At 40.8% G+C, this 19015-nt stretch overlaps 1 protein-coding gene across 6 annotated transcripts in view; it reads right to left on the bottom strand.

Moving 5' to 3' along the window:
- Nucleotides 1–19015, bottom strand: part of USP6NL (USP6 N-terminal like) — a 181659-nt gene continuing 162644 nt past the window's right edge. For all 6 annotated transcript variants that reach the window (XM_087857722.1, XM_045793917.2, XM_087857721.1 and 3 more), the window contains one exon: nt 1–8397. In XM_087857722.1, coding sequence (XP_087713848.1) covers nt 6992–8397 — 1406 coding nt within the window. In that variant the 3' untranslated portion in view covers nt 1–6991. The remainder of the gene's footprint in view (nt 8398–19015) is intronic.

Below are 19015 nucleotides of genomic sequence, written 5' to 3'. Positions count from 1 at the left end.
CAAGAGCAAGAAAAATAAAATACTTGGGAATAATTTTAACAAAAGAAGTGCAAGACATACTAAAACTACAAAATGTTGCTGAGAGCAATTAAAGAAGATTAAAATAAATGTAGAGACTATGTTTACGGATTGGAAGACTCAACGTTGTTAAGATGGCATTTCTTCCCAAATGGATCCATGGATTCAAAGTAACACCTATCAAAAAACCCAGGAGTGTCTTCTTTTCTTTTTCTTCTTCCTTTTTTCCCCCCAGACAATGACAAGCTGGTCTTAAAATATATTTAGAAATGCAAAGGCCCCAGGACAGCCAAAACCATTTGAAAAAGAACAAAAGTTGAAGGATGTACACTTTCTGATTTAAAACCTTAAACACTTATAAATATGGTCAAATGAGTTTTAACAGACATACCAAGGTCCCCAATTCAAATGCAGAAAGCATAGTCTTTTTTGTAACACATGATATCCACATGAATTTAGGTCCTTACCTCACACCATACACAAAAATTCATTCAAAATGGCTCATAAACCCATATGTAAGAGCTAAAACTATAAAACTTCTAATAAGAATAAAACAGGAGAAAATCCATTGTGACCTTGGGTTAGGTGGACAGATACAATACTAAAAGCATGATTCACAAAGAAAAAAACTGAAAAAACTGTACTTCATTAAAATTAAAAACATTTGCACCACAAAAGACACTGTAAGACAGACTGGGAGAAAATATTTGCAAATCATGTCTTATAAAGGACTTGTATCCAGAATATATTAAGAACTCTTACTATTTAATAAGAAAATAACCCAATTTAAAAGTGAGCAAAGGATCTGAACAGACATTTCCCTGAAGAAGATACATGAATGGCCCATAAACACATGAAAAGGTGTTCACCATCACTGGCAACTAGAGAAATGCAAATCAAAGCCACAAGGAGATATCACTAGAGTGGCTGTAATAAAAAAATAGAAAATAACAAGTGTTGGTGAGGATGTGGAGAAATTCGAACCCTCATACGATGCTGATGGGGATCTAAAATGGTGCAGACACTTTGGGAAAGAGTCTGGCACTTTCTTAAGAAGTCAAACATAAACTTACCATAAAAGCCAGCAACAGCCCAAGGGAAATGAAAACATGTCCACACAAAGACTTGTACACAAATGGTCAGAGCAGAATATGAAAACAATCCACATGTCTACAACAACTGGTGAATGAACAAAATGTGGTATAGTCACGCAATGGAACACTATTCAGCAATAAAAAGGAATTACTAATACATGCTACAACATAGGATGAACCTCAGAACCATTATGCTAAGTGTAAAGGAAGTCAGATGCAAAAAGCCAGACTGTCTGATCCCATGTATATGAAATGTCCAGAAAAGGCAAACCAGAGAGAGAGAGAGAGAGTAGCTTTGTGGTTTCCTGAGGCTTGGGGCAGGAATGGAGACTGACTGCAAATCGGTACAAGAGATCTTTTGGAGGTGATGGAAAAGTTATAAAATTGGTTGCTATAATGGTTGTACAACTGTGTAAATTTACTAAAAAATTCTTGATGTGTATGCTAATATGGGTGAGTTTTATGGCAGATAAATGATAGCTTCTTAAAACTGCTGGGCTGGGGGGGAAACAGAGGCTCTAGATTCAGACTGCGTGGACTGAAGTCCTGGCTCCATGACGGGCTGACTGTGTCCCGTGGGCGAGTTACCTCAACCAGCTGTTGTCCCAGGTGAACAGGGACTTAGAGGGTACGTCCCTCAGAGAGTTATTACGAGAATTAAATGAGTTAATGCAGGTTAAACGCTTCAGCACAGAGCCAGACACATAGCAAGCACCCAGTAACGTTCACTATTTTTCTTATTATGATTATAATGATGACATTCAAACAATTATCAAGTTGGGCCAACTTTTCTTAGTAATTAGTTCTCAGATCAATTACCTTTTCTCTGAAACTGCTTGCCTTACAGTCTGTACCACCTTTTGGATAGAACCCTTGCTGCAGTCTTCCTAACGTCCTCCAGGCTTGCTCCCTCCCGCACAGCCTCTAGAGACCACACAGGAAATGTGAATATGCCATAGAAAATCGGCTTCGGGGATCTAGTTCTACGGCATGGAAGGCCCCTGTCATCTGGTCTCTCTGTGGAACACTCCACTCCACCCGCCGCACACACACACACCACAGCGGCAAACGTCCCCTTAGGTACCACGCAGGTGCTCACGCCACATGCCCTTGGCAGCCATGTCCCGCCCCTCCTTTCCCTTCATCTATCTGCTCTACTATTCCTCAGGCTCAGCAATGGAGGCAACTCCCCCACCAGCCTCCACTGACCCTCCTGAGCTGTGGCCTTCCTATGCCTGTAATCATCACCTGTGCACGTCTCCAATACTGAACTGAGGCACACAGCTTAAAGAACACGTCTCCCACCTTGAAGCATGAGCTTAGCACAGTCCCTAAGACAACTAGCATACTGTAGGTGCTCAATAAAATGCTGCCTGGCTGGCTAAATCACCAAACTATGCACATTTTCTCAGCAGCTCACATAGGGAAAACACACTTAGGTTTGCAAATAGCTTAGACCTATTTTTAGCATGTCACTTAAGGAAAATGACAGACGTTGTCCAGGAAAATGGAAACCTTAGTAAGGCTCTACCTAGTTTCAGGCACTATTGTAAGCAGTAATGAGAGAAGGCACAGGGTCATGCCACCTTCCATTTGAAGCTATTTATACTTTCCACAACTGTCAGTAGTTCTTCAAAATTTACAGAGATGGCTGGTAACATGAAACCTTCCAGTGGAATTTTTCCTAACTTACCTGAAATCAGAGTTTCTAAACTCTGAAATTGATCTATTAAGAATTTTTGAGACAGTTCATAGGGGAACGTAAGACAACCAAAATCACATTAGAGGGATTTTTTTTTTTATAGAGTTTTGCTGACTGAATGCAGAAAAAAATACAATTACCTGATGCTTGGGTTTCACCCTAGAGATTCTGATTTAAGTGGCCTAACGTAGAAACCAAGAAGAACATTTTTTGTTAAGTTCCCCAGATAATTCTAGGGAGTGGCAAGCGTTGAGAAGCACTCCTATGAAATCTAAAATTTGTTCCTTTATGCCTCATTGTTCTTACGTGTAAAATGGTGGCAATTATGCTTAGATTTATGGATGACTGAAAATCCTTCTGAAAGTACATTTCATAAATAAATGTTAAGTGGAATCCTTTCTTTTTCTCACTACCGTGGGTCCCTGAAAAAATAAAGTCTGGCTTATTAAAACCACCTGATCGATAAGCATTAATATCCATATTACAGAGGGACATTTAAAAATAATTATAGGACAAACAAAAAAAGATCCCCAAACTGTAATTAACACAATCAAATGCATACTAAAAATAAAGGTGTGAGTCGGAAAGATAACTGAGAGTAACAGTATTTCCAGAAGATTGAGCTGTAAGTCCTCTGTGAATAAATCCCTATTTGTGGGCATGGCATGTTTTTCTCTAATCATGGAAATGAAAGGAGATCTCAGCAAGTATTGAAGAGGTACTGTTTCTGTGCTTGCATTTCAATGGGCCCTGAGGGAGAGATCTGAAATGACAAATACGAAACTTCACTGTAAAATTACACTGAGTATGACATAAAATTTAGTGTTAGAATCTCCTTAAAATGAAAAAAGTTTAAGCAATCACACCATATTCCGTAAACATCTATTTTTCTTCTCCTGAAATGTCCTATTCAATCTTTTTTCAATTCTTTCAGGAAACATTCTATCATTGCCTCTGAGGGGGATCAGGGCACATCACCCCAAAATACACCATTCTTTGGCATAAGAACAATTTTGAGCCGAAGACATGAGTTCCTGAAATTGCTTTTCTGCCTGAAAGCAGAGCCTCCCCCCAAAATTCAGCTGTCATAAATCCCCTCCCCGGGCAGCTCTGCCCTCTCCAGCCACCACACCTGGACACTGCCACGCACTATCACACCGCCCATCACTTCTCCTAAGGCCCCACTCGTCTTTGCAAATAGCCTCTTGTTTTCCCATAAGTGCCTCTCCCCTCCTCCCTCTCCCTACTAAGTTAGGGGCACAGACCCCAAGTCCAGCCCTCCTCTGAGTTACTGAAGACTGAGCACCATGTGAATGCAGGATGCACCTGCTAATAAGCTTCTGTTTTTCTCTCGTTGATCTGCTTTCGTCAGACCAGTTTACAGGGCCTGGCTGGAGAACCCAGCAGGGTGGAAGGAAAATAATTTATTTTCTTCCCCTACAACACTTTGATACCTGACTTTACATTTATGTATATCTCTCTCTCTCAGCTTTAAAAAGCTATTTTTTAAAAATCTGGTAAAAAAACAAACAAACAAACAAGCAAAAAAACATAAGTACCTGAAAGAGTCAAAGTTCTAAAACCCTTGGAGACTGTGGGTGTGGTCTCTTTAACTTTTCAAACTCAATATTAAAACAACAAAAACCACACCAAAGTGCTTATTGTGTGAGGCAAGACTGCCGTGAAGAGAGTGAATAACGGCATTCAGAGCGCGTGCAGCTACGCAGTAACATCAGTCCCCGCTCCACGAGGATCCGCACCAAGTACAGCTTCGTGATTCCAGCTAACCCACTTTACTAGTACTACTTCAACTTTTATCATCCCATTATTTATCTTTTATTAAAAGATAAATTTGAAAGACTAAGATTGTATGGTGGCAAAATAAGGTCAAATTAAATTTTCCTACTCGAAGCACTAACAGAGAGCTACATTTTATAGTGGGGAAGACGGCAAATACCTTATTGCTATTAATAATGGCGGATGAAACAGAGGAAAGGTGATGCAGTTCTAAACCCAGTACTCCTGGAAATTAATAGAGCAGTTAACACACAACTGTGACAAATACATAAAGTCATGTAGGCAAACACTGAGCAGTATCTCCGCAATTAGAAGATTAGCTTTAGAATTATCAGAGACGCAGAGTACTTCTGCCAGATGGAAAAAAAGCACATGAAAGACACAAAACAAAATAAACTTAATTACTTTGAGCATGTTAAAAACAATCACATCAAAAAAAGTATACAGATAAAAATGTCATAGATGACATAAGAAAATAGTGTGTGTATATATATTTTGCATATATATATATATGTATATATATATATATATATAGAAATCTACAGTATTTACCACTGTTGACATATAGATTTTGGAGCAGCTCAGATGCTGCTATCATAACCTAAATTACACAGCTTGGTTTATTACAAGTCACAGAATCATGGTTTAAAAATTGGAATTAATATCCTCAGCCACATGTTTTATCTACATTTCTTTCTAAGCCTCCACACGATCTGAATCAAGAGCCCAGGGAGAGCGGGATTTTGTGTGCGCTTCAGCGCGGAGCTGAGCTGAGAACACCCTGCCATTTGTTTTGCTGTTTAATAACATCATTACCAACTTGATTAAAATTACATTAGACTCATTATATACATAAAAATATTGTCACATTCACTAGCTAAACAAATGTTCCTCTCATTTGAAAAGACATACTTCGGTACCTTGAAAGTTTAAAGCCCCAACTTGCAACAAGAAGAGCCCTCGATGTTAGGTTTTCTACTCTCGTCCTTGTTCAAACACGAGGAAAGTGTGCTGACCACCAGCTCTCCAATTAAACACAAACTCAGATTTTCTGGGGGTGCCCACAACTGTCCCCATGTTTTGGTAATTGTAGTGTAATAGACTATTTTAAAAGACACTGCTAATTTTTTAACCATGAACCTGAATTTGTTTTCACTGCAAAAGAAAAAAAAGGAGATTTTTGAAAGTATGAAAGTCACACTATTTTTTTTTTAAAGATTAAAACCTTAGACTCCTACTAATAATTAGGATCATTTTTTTTTTACAAGCTTACACAATGATAATTTAACGGCCTAAGTGCAGCAACATCCACTGATTACCACCTTGAAACAAAGACTGCCCGAAAAAGCTCATGTAAATGAACAGCCCGGGTCCTGCAGGAATTTAAGGGGCAGAAGCAAGAAGTACCCATATTGTTAATCCTGCTTTCAACTGGATTTCCAAGGAGTCTGTTCGGCTGCCCCGTGTGAGTGCTTGAAGACAGCAACGTGCAGCCTCTCCTGCTGGCATCCAGGACGGCAGCACTGCCTCTGCATCTGGCAAGGAACGTTCTGCTCTGAGCTTTGCAAGACTCAGACCAGAACAAAGGGCACAAACGCACTAAAACTGCTCTCAAACTGAGCTTGGGCGACGGGCAGCACCCCGCCTTTGGCCATAAACTCACTCCAAGTGCCCTGGTGTTTAAGCACCATTAAGTGGTGAGCCTTTCTTTCCAGCATCTTTAATTTTCAGAAGGAAAGAAAATGGCCACAACTGCAGGAAGCTGAAGGAGGTCAGGGCAAACCCCAACGACACTCTAGGACCTGGGTGAAAACATAAGGGGGGGGGGGGACTCGGATGACAGACAAGTTAAGGAAATGAAGAATAGTAAATTATTCCATGGATGTAGATTAAAATTAATTTTTTAAAACATTTCTTTAGTTCTGTGTTCAAATGTGTGTGCATGGAAGCCTTTTGGTATCTACTGAAAGACACACACACTACATATAACCTTAAAAATATCTATTCTACACAGTTTTTCAGTGCTTTGTAACGTTACTCAAAATAGGATGGACTAATGGCGCAAAACTCAGGTTTTGAAGAAAGATATAAATGGCACTGAGTCTGAATTATCATTATGCGTGTGTCCCTAAATGCTATTGCTATGTTTCCATGTTAACTTCTTCTTAACAGGTTCGGTGATGATGCAGTTTGAAAATGCTCATCGTCAGCAGCATCTACATGGGGAAGAACGCTCCTATATATTCTTATCACTAGCATACACTGGAATTGTGCAGGATGTTTATAATAGTATAAAATACTGCTTTGGCAATTATAAACATAGCAATGTAGGTTCCAAATGGTTTCTATTCTCTTGTCTTTACCAAGTATAGATAAATTCTCACAGCAATACTGATTCTTGAATAGAAAGTCCATCCCGATTTCTGTAGTGATACACTGGCGGCGAGGGCCCTGAATATTGATACCCAGAGGAACTGGCATCTTCTAAACCGGGGGAAGTTCTGTATCGCACTGGACTATCTACTGAAACTACCGGGAGGCTATGGTCCTGAAAAGGAACATGCTGAAAGGCGGAATATTTTGGTAAATTGCTCAAGTGGCCACGATTAGCATCCTGAGTCCACAGCTGTCCATGAGTCTCGGCTCTGTATGTGTAACTGACTTCCGACCACTTTCTGTTATCTGGCAGATAATCCACTGGAGGAATGATGAACTGTCCATTCTTTGGTGACCCCGAATTGCCTGAATACCCCCCGGCACCAGTGTCAACAGGAAGAACTTCTATGCGGCTGGAGGGCAGCACAATAGGGAGGGGGCGGCTGTAAGATTTCTCTGGAGAGATATCGATTGAAAGAGAAGAACCATAAGGTCTCCGGGGGGGATTCACCTGAGTCCCATGGGTGAACTGTGGAGATGCAAAGCTGCTGTTAACACTAGGGACGTGTTTGGGAGAATTTCCATGGTAAACAGGGGGGTTACTGTAGGATGGAGGGCGCACTGTCCTGCGATCTTCCCCATCTAAAGGAGATGGGTATTTTGCATAACCTGCAGGCTGCACTTTAAAAGTAAACTTGTTCGATACTCTCGATGGACTAGAATTTAGCTCCACATGCTTCCTGGGGCTGTGAGAGTAAACCACGTTCCTTGGACTTTGGGAGTAGGCTCTTTCTAGGGCCTCTTCAATAGAAGCGCTGTTGTCATTTTCAGGGACGTTATCATACTGGGACGCATTAGAGCCCCGTTTCCCTTCATCGGCATCCAAAACCTTCATCTTCTGCGTTACGTTTGACACCCGAGTATCAGCAGAACTTGGCATGGTGACTGTAAGTGTGGGGTGTGCGGACCTACTTTTGCCTTCGATGGCACATTTGGCAGTTTTTTCAACAGCCGAAGTATCTGATGGTTTATTCCATTTGGGCACAAATTCCTTCCTGGTATTTGAAGTGGCATTGCTATTTTGGTTAGCAGCTGCATGATTATATTGCCTGGAACTGTCTTGTGGACCCGATGGAAGTTTTCTTTGAAGATCTGCTTCATCTTTAAGCTTTTTACTGTCTTCATCGTCTGATTTCCGTCTTGGGGCCCTGACGCGTTCTGGTGTACCGATTCTACTCTGATGGTGAGGGGAATGCTCATGTTTTTTGTGAGGTGATGAGCCACTTTCTCTTCTGCTGCTCATATGGGGACTCGACCTGCCCACACTTTGTCCATTGCTCAGGTGACTAATGCAAGCAGATTCAGGTGGAAGCTGTCCCAAAGGTTTCTTTGGATATTCATCCTCTTTACCTAAAGGGAAAGATAGCTTCATAAGTAACATAGATACAGGAGTAAACAGTATCAAATACAAGAACCACATCATGAACAACTGCATGCTTCTCAGATGTGCACTCATACACATACATATACGCCACAGAATTTTAGGGGTTTGGAAGAAGCATTTTTTAGAGACTGATACTAAAACACAGCAAAACTCAAAATCTTATTAGACAGCATGCAGGTGGAAATATTTTATGAACTTATGAGTAAGGTTTATATAGTTATATCACATGTGATTCTTATGTTTTCTTAAGATACATTGTTACGTGTTTTTTCAGGAACACAAAGCTGATATTTTCATTTTTATTACTAAAACAATCATGCAGATCAGCAGTTCAATGTCTTACTATTACATTACTTTTGCTTTAATCTACGTCAACCAAAATGGTTTTGAAATCTCAGTAAAACCTCTCCTATCAACTTTTAGCGGGTCTGCCAAATTGAAAATGCAGTAATGACCAACTGTAGTCTCAAAGTTGTCCCAAAACAGCTTATTATTATTGTATCTATAATTATTATGTCAAGTACCCACCAAGAGTATAACTTCAGGATAAAAAGAAATCATACTCTCTTTCAAAGTTAATCACTCTAAAAGGATCCTACTTCAAATGCAAAAAATTAAATAAAAAAAGAATTAAAAAAGAAAAAGAAAGAAAATCATACCAGAAACTTTTACTTTCATATGTGCATAACTAACATCAGAAAATTAATGAAGAATTAAAGGAAGGTGCAATAAATTGGCCTTTTAGTAAACTAAAGGTTTAGGATGTCCACTCTCACAACTTTTACTCAACACAGTACTGGAAATCCTAGCCACAGCAATCAGACAAGAAAAAGGAATAAAGGGCATCCAAATTGGCAAGGAAGAAGTAAAACTGTCACTATTTGCAGATGACATGATACTATATATAGAAAACCCTAAAGACTCCACCAAAAAGCTACTAGAATTAATAAATGAATTCAGTAAAGTTACAGGATACAAAATCAATGTACAGAAATCTGTTGCACTTCTATATACTAATAATGAAGCAGCAGAAAGAGAAATTAAGAAATAATCCCATTTACAATAGCACCAAAAGAATAAAATACCTAGGAATAAACTTAACCAAAGAGGTGAAAGACCTGTACTCTAAAAACTACAAAACACTGATGAAAGAAACTGAAGATGACACAAAGAAATGGAAAGATATTCCATGCTCATGGACTGGAAGAACAAATATTGTTAAAATGTTTACACTGCCCAAAGCAATCTACACATTTAATTCAGTCCCTATCAAAATACCAACAACATTTTTCACAGAACTAGAACAAACAATCCTAAAACTTGTATGGAACCACAGAAGACTCTGAAGAGCCAAAGCAATCTTGAAAAAAAACCAAAACTCGAGGTATCACAATTCCAGACTTCAAGTTCTATTACAAAGCTACAGTGATCAAGACAGTATGGTACTGGCACAAAAACAGACACACAGAGAAACGGAACAGAATAGAGAGCTGAGAAATAAACCTACAATTATATGGTCAATTAGTCTTCAACAAAGCAGGAAAGTATATGCAATGGGAAAAAGATGGTCTCTTCAACAAATGGTGCTGGGAAAATGGGACAGCTACATGGAAAAGAATGAATCTGGACAACTTTCGTACACCATACACAAAAATAAACTCAAAATGGATTAAATACCTAAATGTGAGACCTAAAACCATAAAAATCCTAGAAGAGAGCATAGGAAGTAATGTCTCTAACATCAGCCATAGTAACATTTTTCTAGATACCGGATACAAAAGCAAAAATAAACTATTGGGACTACATCAAAATAAAAAACTTGTGCATAGTGAAGGAAACAATCAACAAAAGTAAAAGGCAACCAAAGGAATGGGAGAAGATATTTGCAAATGACATATCAGGTAAAGGGTTAATATCCAAAATATATGAAGAACTTATTCAACTCAACCCAAAAAGAAATAATCCAATTTAAAAATGGGCAGAAGACACAGACATTTCATCCAGATGGTCAACAGACACACGAAAAGATGTTTAACATCACGCATCATCAAGGAAATGCAAATCAAAACTACAATGAAATTATTACCTCACACCTGTCAGAAAAGCTAAAACGAAACACAACAAACAGTAAGTGTTGGCGAGGATGTGGGGGAAAAAAAGGAACCCTCATACACTGTTGGTGGGAATGCAAATCGGTGCAGCCACTGTAAAAAACAGTATGGAGGTTCCTCAAAAAGTTAAAAGTAGAATGACCCTAAGATCCAGTAATTGCACTATTGGGGATTTGCCCCCAAAATACAAAACCACTAATTCGAAGGGATACATGCGCCCGTATGTTTACTGCAGCATTACTTACAATAACTAAGATATGGAAGCAGTCCAAATATCCATTGATAAATGAATAAAGAAGACGTGATAATATACATATACAATGGAATATTACTCAGCCATAAAAATGAAATTTTGCCATTTGTAACAACATGGATGGAGCTAGAGTATGATGCTAAGTGAAGTAAGTCAGAGAAAGACAAATACCATACAATTTCACTAATATGTGGAATTTAAGGAAACAAAGCAGCAAAGGGAAAAAAGAGACAAACCAAAACAGAGTCTTAACTACAGAGAACAAACCGATGGTTGCGAGACGGGAGGTGGGTGGGGGATGTGTGAAGGGGATTAAGAGCACATTCATCATGATGACCACTGGGTAATATACAGAACTGTTGAATCACTATATTGTGCACCTGAAACTAATATAACACTATATGTTCTCTACTGGAATTAAAATACAAAACTTCAAAGAGTTTAAAAAAATTTAAAAATGGGGGCGCCTGGGTAGTGCAGTCATTAAGCGTCTGCCTTCGGCTCAGGGCGTGATCCCGGCGTTATGGGATCGAGCCCCACATCAGGCTCCTCTGCTGGAAGCCTGCTTCTTCCTCTCCCACCCCCCCTGCTTGTGTTCCCTTTCTCGCTGGCTGTCTCTCTGTCAAATAAATAAATAAAAAATCTTTAAAAAAAAATTAAAAAATGAAGATGATTATAATGTAGATATCCAATAAATATCATCCTGAAAAACCAACAGACTTCATTTGTAAACATTCCATGGTTTAAAATATGTTTTTCACATATTACAAAATAATCTATTCTCACTTAATATGTTGTTGCTCTCTTCATATATCTAGCCATCCATCCACCTACAATATTTACTGAGTGAGCTCGGCTTTAGGCCCTGTGCTAAGTGACGCATCCACGAGACGTGAGCAAACAGACATTGTCTTATTTTCATGTAGCTCACAGTCTTGATGATGATAATTTTGTTATTTACTCACATCATATTTCTAAGATATTTTAAAAGAAATATTCAGTGAACTTTTCTTTGGTGGGGTGGAGAACAGAGAATGATGAAGAAACAATAACCTTTAAAGAGTTAAGCTACCGGAATCAGAATTATTAAGCTAAAATATGACCTTTGTGCTCTATTCTTAAGTAGGCTCCACGATGGGCTGGGAGTGTAACCCAATGCAGGGTTTGATCCCACGACCCTGAGATCAAGACCTGGGCTGAGACCAACAGTCGGATGCTCAACCTACTGAGCCACCCCAGGGCCCCAATCTTTGTGCTTTTCTAATCCAGTAGTTTTTAAACTTTTTAAAAGCAGACTCCTTTTTTTTTCAAACCGAATTTCATATGAAGCCCCAATATATAAAGAAAATATAAACACAGCTGCACTGATGAAAGCGGAAAGTCACCCCTTCTTCCTCCTCCCTCAGTTGGGCAGCTGCTCAGAGTCTGAGGGTTCGAGATCTAGTTCTGCCTGTGTTTTAGAGGTGGGAAGCAGAGTCTCAGAGCAGCCGTGTGATCTTCCGTAGCAGATACTGAATGAGAACCAGGACCCACTGATTTTACTCCAGTTCTGCCATTTATGCCACATTCACTAAACTCCAGAAATACTTCTGATGCACATTTGAAAGCACACACAGTGAACTGGCAATTACAGTTTGTTTTGCTCATGTACCCATCAATACATATGTATCAAGCAAATACTATGTAGCAGGCCCTGCTCAGGGTGCTGGCCATCCAGAGAGGACACAAAGGATGAATTCCCTGACCTCATGGAGCATGTATGCTGGGTGTGCAGAGCTAGGAAGATAGTCAGCACCAGGAGAAGACAATTAAAGTGACGTGGGGTGGGGCAGGACTGAGCAGGGTAGAGTTTCCGCAAGAGCAAAGGCGTCCTGTGCCTTGAGTGGGAGACTGGCAGAGAACAGCCCGGGACGAGGCCGGAGGAACAGAAAAATCATATCACACAGGGCCTTGAAGACTATGGTATGGATTCTGAATTTCTTTCTGAGTTAACTGCAAACTACTGAGGGTTTTTCAGCAGGAAAGTAACATCATCTGATACCTATCTTACCAAGTTCACCTTGGTGGGTCGGACTTCGATTATGTAATAATTAATGGTGATAATAGTAAACAGCAATAGCTAATACTCATTATGCACTTACCACGCGGCAGCCACCACTCAAAAAGCTGCACATACAGCATTTAGCATTAGGCATATAACTTAGGTCACCATTGTGACTCCCATTCTAGAGAGGAGGGAACCGAGGCAGAAGTGAACCTGCATGGGGGCTCCTAGCTGGTAAGTGGCAGATGCACAGTTCAAACCCAGAGCTGATTCCAGAGCCCTCTGGATGGAAGTCATGAGAAGGGGCTGCTTCTTGCATATACTGTAAGGTCAGGTCCACACACTTGCTCACGCGCTAGGGGTGGGCTGCAAGGATGAGCAGAGCAAAGGGGCCCTCTGGGCTCGAAGACGGCACTAGTGACAGAGGGTGCAACCAATATTTTTCTTGTATCTTTTTTTTTTTTAAGATTTTATTTATTTATTTGAGAGAGAGAGAGAGCGCGCACATCAGCAGGGGTAGCAGCAGGCAGAGGGAGAAGCAGACTCCCTGCTCAGCAGGGAGCCTGATGCGGGGCTCAATCCCAGGACCCTGAGACCATGACCTGAGCCAAAGGGAGACACTTAACGGACTGAGCCACCCAGATGCCCCTGTTCTTCTACCTTTTTATAAAAAAGACATTTCATGGTATCCGGACGTGATATTTTAAGTGATAACCCAGACTTGGAAAGTCGTCCGTGTTTACGAATACCGTCTGTGCAATGGTCTGAGGCGATTCCAGTGCGGCGTCTCACCAGCCTCAGGAAACAAGGTCAAGAAGGGGACTTGGATGCAGCCTGAGTCAAGAATATTCACAAGGGGAGGGGAGTTAAGATGGCGGAGGAGTAGGGGACCCCTTTTTCAGCCGGTCCCCTGAGTTGAGCTGGATAGGTACCAGACCAGCCTGAACATTCACGGAATCAGCCTGAGACGCAGGAAGATGCATCTGGATCTCTACAAATGAACATCTCCAGCGCTGAGTATTGAGGTATGAAGCGGGGAGCCGTGAAACCGCACACAAATATCGGAAGATAAACATAAGGGGGAGAGGGCCGCCACGTTCAGGCACCGGGAACCGGTAGCCACCTACACAGGGGAGCGGGCAGACTCGCGGACGGCACCCGCGAGAGAGCAGACTGAGACCGTGAGTGGGGAGCGCACCACCAGGCATCTCTCGGAACACCGGAATCCCGGTGCGCTCACTGGAACCAGACTGAGACCGGGAGCTCCCGGAGTGTGTGCAGGGCGGCTGGCAGCTTTAGAAACACAAAGGACAGAGACGCGCCGGCCCTGGAAGTGAGGGCTGGGACGCCTGGTGTGGGGCGCACATCCCAGGACACTGCAGGGTTGAGCAGCACCAACAGAAACGGAGTTAAAGTGGCCAGAACATCAGTGGAGAATGGTCCGCGATCCCTCTGTTCTGAGACAGGCTGAGATTCAGCCACTGCTGCTCTGACTCTCAGAAGAGGCACAGCAAACCACCAGGGAAAGCCACCAGAGAACAAAACCCTGGAAATACCGGCTCACAGGGTGCCCATCCCCATCCCCCCTCGCAGGGGACACGGAGACTCTACCTAAACAGGGTTGCCTGAGTATCGGCGCGGCAGGGCCCTCCCCCAGAAGGCAGGCTGAAAAATCAAGAAGCCCACATCCCTAGATCCCTATAAAACAAGGGCGCACAGCCTGGGTCCCGGTCAATAATTTGGGCTCTGGACAACCCCGCAAACTCTCCTCATCAGAATGATGAGAAGGAGAAATCCCCCCCAGCAAAGAAAAGACAATGAGTCTGTGGCCTCTGCCACAGAACTAATGGATATGGATATAACCAAATTATCAGAAATGGAATTCAGAGTAACAATGGTCAAGATGATGTGTAGACTTGAAAAAAAGTATTAATGAAAATGTAAATGAGAATATAGAATCTCTAAGGGCAGAAATGAGAGTGAATTTGGCAGAATTTAAAAATTCTATGAGCCAAATGCAGTCAAAACTAGAGGCTCTGACGGCCAAGGTGAATGAGGCAGAAGAATGTATCAGCGAATTGGAGGATGGGTTAGTAGAAGAAAAAGCTAAAATAGAATCTGGACTCAAAAAAAATCCACGCTCAGGAATGTAGGTTACGGGAGATTACTGACTCAATGAAACGTTCCAATGTCAGAATCATCGGCATCCCCGAGGGGGTGGAGAAAAACAGAGGTCTAGAAGAGATATTTGAACAAATTGTAGCTGAAAACTTCCCTAATCTAGCAAGGGAAACAAACATTCGTGTCCAAGAGGCAGAGAGGACCCCTCCCAAGCTCAACCACGACAAACCTACGCCACGTCACGTCATAGTGCAATTTGCAAATATTAGATCCAAGGATACAGTATTGAAAGCGGCCAGGGCAAAGAAATTTCTCACGTACCAAGGCAAAGGTATCAGAATTACGTCAGACCTGTCTACACAGACCTGGAATGAGAGAAAGGGTTGGGGGGGGCATTTTTAAAGCTCTTTCAGAGAAAAACATGCAGCCAAGGATCCTTTATCCAGCAAGGCTGTCATTCAGAATTGATGGAGAAATAAAGACATTCCAGAATCTCCAGTCATTGACAAATTTCGTAACCACGAAAACAGCCCTACAGGAGATATTAAGGGGGGTTCTATAGAAGTAAAAAGGCCCCAAGAGTGATACAGAATAAAAAGTCACAATCTATAGAAACAAAGACTTTACTGGCAACATGGCATCATTAAAATCATATCTCTCAATAATCAGTCTCAATGTAAATGGCCTAAATGCTCCCATAAATGCCACAGGGTTGCAGATTGGATAAAAAGACATGACGCATCCATTTGCTGTCTACAAGAGACTCATTTTGAACCTAAAGATACATCCAGACTGGAAGTAAAGGGATGGAATACCATCTTTCACGCCAATGGACCTCAAAAGAAAGCTGGGGTAGCAATTCTCATATCAGACAGATGGGATTTTAAACTAAAGACTATAGTTAGAGACACAGAAGGGCACTATATTATTCTTAAAGGATGTATCCAACAAGTGGATATGACAATTATAAATATCTATGCCCCCAACAGGGGAGCAGCAAGATACACAAGCCAACTCTTAACCACAATAAAGAGACATACAGATAAAAATACGTTAATAGTAGGGGACCTCAACACTCCACTATCAGAAATAGACAGAACACCCATGCAAAATATCGACAAAGAAACAAGGGCTTTGAATGCCATACTCGACGAGTTGGACCTCATAGATATATATAGAACACTACACCCCAGAACCAAAGAATACTCATTCTATTCTAATGCCCATGGAACATTCTCAAGAATAGACCATGTTCTGGGACACAAAACAGGTCTCAACCGATACCAAAAGACTGAAATTATTCCCTGCATATTCTCAGACCACAACGCTGTGAAATTGGAACTCAACCACAAGGAAAAATTTGGAAGAAACTCAAACACTTGGAGACTAAGAACCATCCTGCTCAGGAATGACTCGAGAAACCAGGAAATCAAAAATCAATTTAAACAATTTACGGAGACCAACGAGAATGAAAACACAATGGTCCAAAACCTATGGGATACTGCAAAGGCAGTTCTAAGGGGGAAATACATAGCCATCCAAGCCTCACTAAGAAGAATAGAAAAATCTAAAATGCATTTTTTATATTCTCACCTCAAGAAGCTGGAACAGCAACAGAGGGACAGGCCTAATCCACGCACGAGGAAGCAGCTGACCAAGATTAGGGCAGAAATCAATGAATTAGAAACCAGGAGTACAGTAGAGCAGATCAACAGAACTAGAAGCTGGTTCCTTGAGAGAATTAATAAAATTGACAGACCACTGGCAAGACTTATCCAAAAGAATAGAGAAAGGACCCAAATTAATAAAATTATGAATGAAAAAGGAGAGGTCACAACAAACACCAATGAAATTGGAAGGATTATTAGAAACTTTTATCAACAGCTTTATGCCAATAAATTCAGCAATCTGGAAGAGATGGAGGCCTTCCTGGAAACCTATAAACTACCAAGACTGAAACAGGAAGAAATTGATTTTTTAAACAGGCCAATTAATTATGAAGAGATTGAGTCAGTGATAAACAACCTTCCAAATAACAAAACTCCAGGCCCGGACAGTTTTCCTGGGGAATTCTACCAAACATTCAAAGAAGAAATAATACCTATTCTCCTAAAGCTATTTAAAAAAATAGAAACAGAAGGAAAGCTAACAAACTCATTCTATGAGGCCAATATTACCTTGATCCCCAAACCAGGCAAAGACCCCATCAAAAAGGAGAATTACAGACCGATTTCCCTAATGAACATGGACGCTAAAATCCTCAACAAGATCCTGGCTAATAGAATCCAACAGTACATTAAAAGGATTATCCATCATGACCAAGTGGGATTCATCCCTGGGATGCAAGTGTGGTTCAACATTTGCAAATCGATCGGGGTCTTAGATTTTATCCAGAAAGAAAAATTCAAAAATCATATGATTCTCTCAATAGATGCAGAAAAAGCATTTGACAAAATACAGCATCCTTTCCTGATTAAAACCCTTCAGAGTGTAGGGATTGAGGGGTACATTCCTCAATCTCATAAAAACCATCTATGAAAAGCCTACAGCAAATATCATTCTCAATGGGGAAAAGCTGGAAGCCTTTCCCTTAAGATCAGGAACACGACAAGGATGCCCACTCTCGCCACTGTTATTCAACATAGTACTAGAGGTCCTTGCAACAGCAATCAGACAACAAAAAGGGATCAAAGGTATTCAAATCGGCAAAGAAGAAGTCAAAATGTCTCTCTTCACAGATGACATGATACTCTATATGGAAAACCCAAAAGAATCCACTCCCAAACTATTAGAAGTTATAGAGCAATTCAGTAATGTGGCGGGATACAAAATCAATGCTCAGAAATCAGTTGCATTTCTATACATGAATAATGAGACTGAAGAAAGAGAAATTAGGGAATCCATCCCATATACAATAGCACCAAAAACCATACGTTACCTTGGAATTAACTTAACCAGAGACGTAAAGGATTTATATTCTAGAAACTATAAACCACTCTTGAAAGACATTGAGGAAGACACAAAAAGATGGAAAAATATTCCATGCTCATGGATCAGAAGAATTAACATAGTTAAAATGTCCATGCTACCAGAGCAATCTACACTTTCAATGCTATCCCGATCAAAATACCGATGACATTTTTCAAGGAACTGGAACAAATAGTCCTTAAATTTGTATGGAACCAGAAAAGGCCCTGAATCGCCAAGAAACTGTTGAAAAGGAAAAACAAAGCTGGGGGCATCACAATGCCGGATTTCGAGCTGTACTACAAAGCTGTGATCACAAAGACAGCATGGTACTGGCAGAAAAACAGACACATAGACCAATGGAACAGAATAGAGAACCCAGAAATGGGCCCTTGGCTCTTTGGGCAACTAATCTTTGATAAAGCAGGAAAAAACATCCAGTGGAAAAAAGACAGTCTCTTCAATAAATGGTGCTGGGAAAATTGGACAGCTACATGCAAAAGAATGAAACTTGACCACTCTCTCACACCATACACAAAGATAAACTCCAAATGGTTGGAAGACCTCAGTGTGAGACAGGAATCCATCAAAATCCTGGAGGACAACATAGGCAACAACCTCTACGACATCGGCCAAAGCAACCTTTTAATGACACATCTCCGAAGGCAAGAGAAACAAAAGATAAAATGAACATGTGGGACTACATCAAGATAAAAAGCTTATGCGCAGCCAAGGAAACAATAAAAAAAACTAAGAGGCAGCTCGCGGAATGGGAGAATATATTTGCAAATGATGCTACAGATAAAAGACTGGTATCCAAGATCTACAAAGAACTTCTCAAACTCAATATGCGAGAAACAAATAAACAAATCATAAAATGGGCAGAAGATATGAACAGACGCTTTTCCAATGAGGACACACAAATGGCTAACAGACACATGAAAAAATGTTCAAAATCATTAGCCATCAGGGAAATTCAAATCAAAACCACAGTGAGACACCACCTTACGCCAGTTAGAATGGCAAAAATTGACAAGGCAAGAAACAACAATTGCTGGAGAGGGTGTGGAGAAAGGGGATCCCTCCTA

Source organism: Ursus americanus, chromosome 31 (assembly GCF_024610735.1).
Source record: "Ursus americanus isolate L20-20 chromosome 31, mUrsAme1.1.p, whole genome shotgun sequence".
Lineage (NCBI taxonomy): Eukaryota > Metazoa > Chordata > Mammalia > Carnivora > Ursidae > Ursus > Ursus americanus.
Note: the sequence above shows the minus strand (reverse complement) of the source record. Positions and strands in the feature narration are given on the sequence as shown.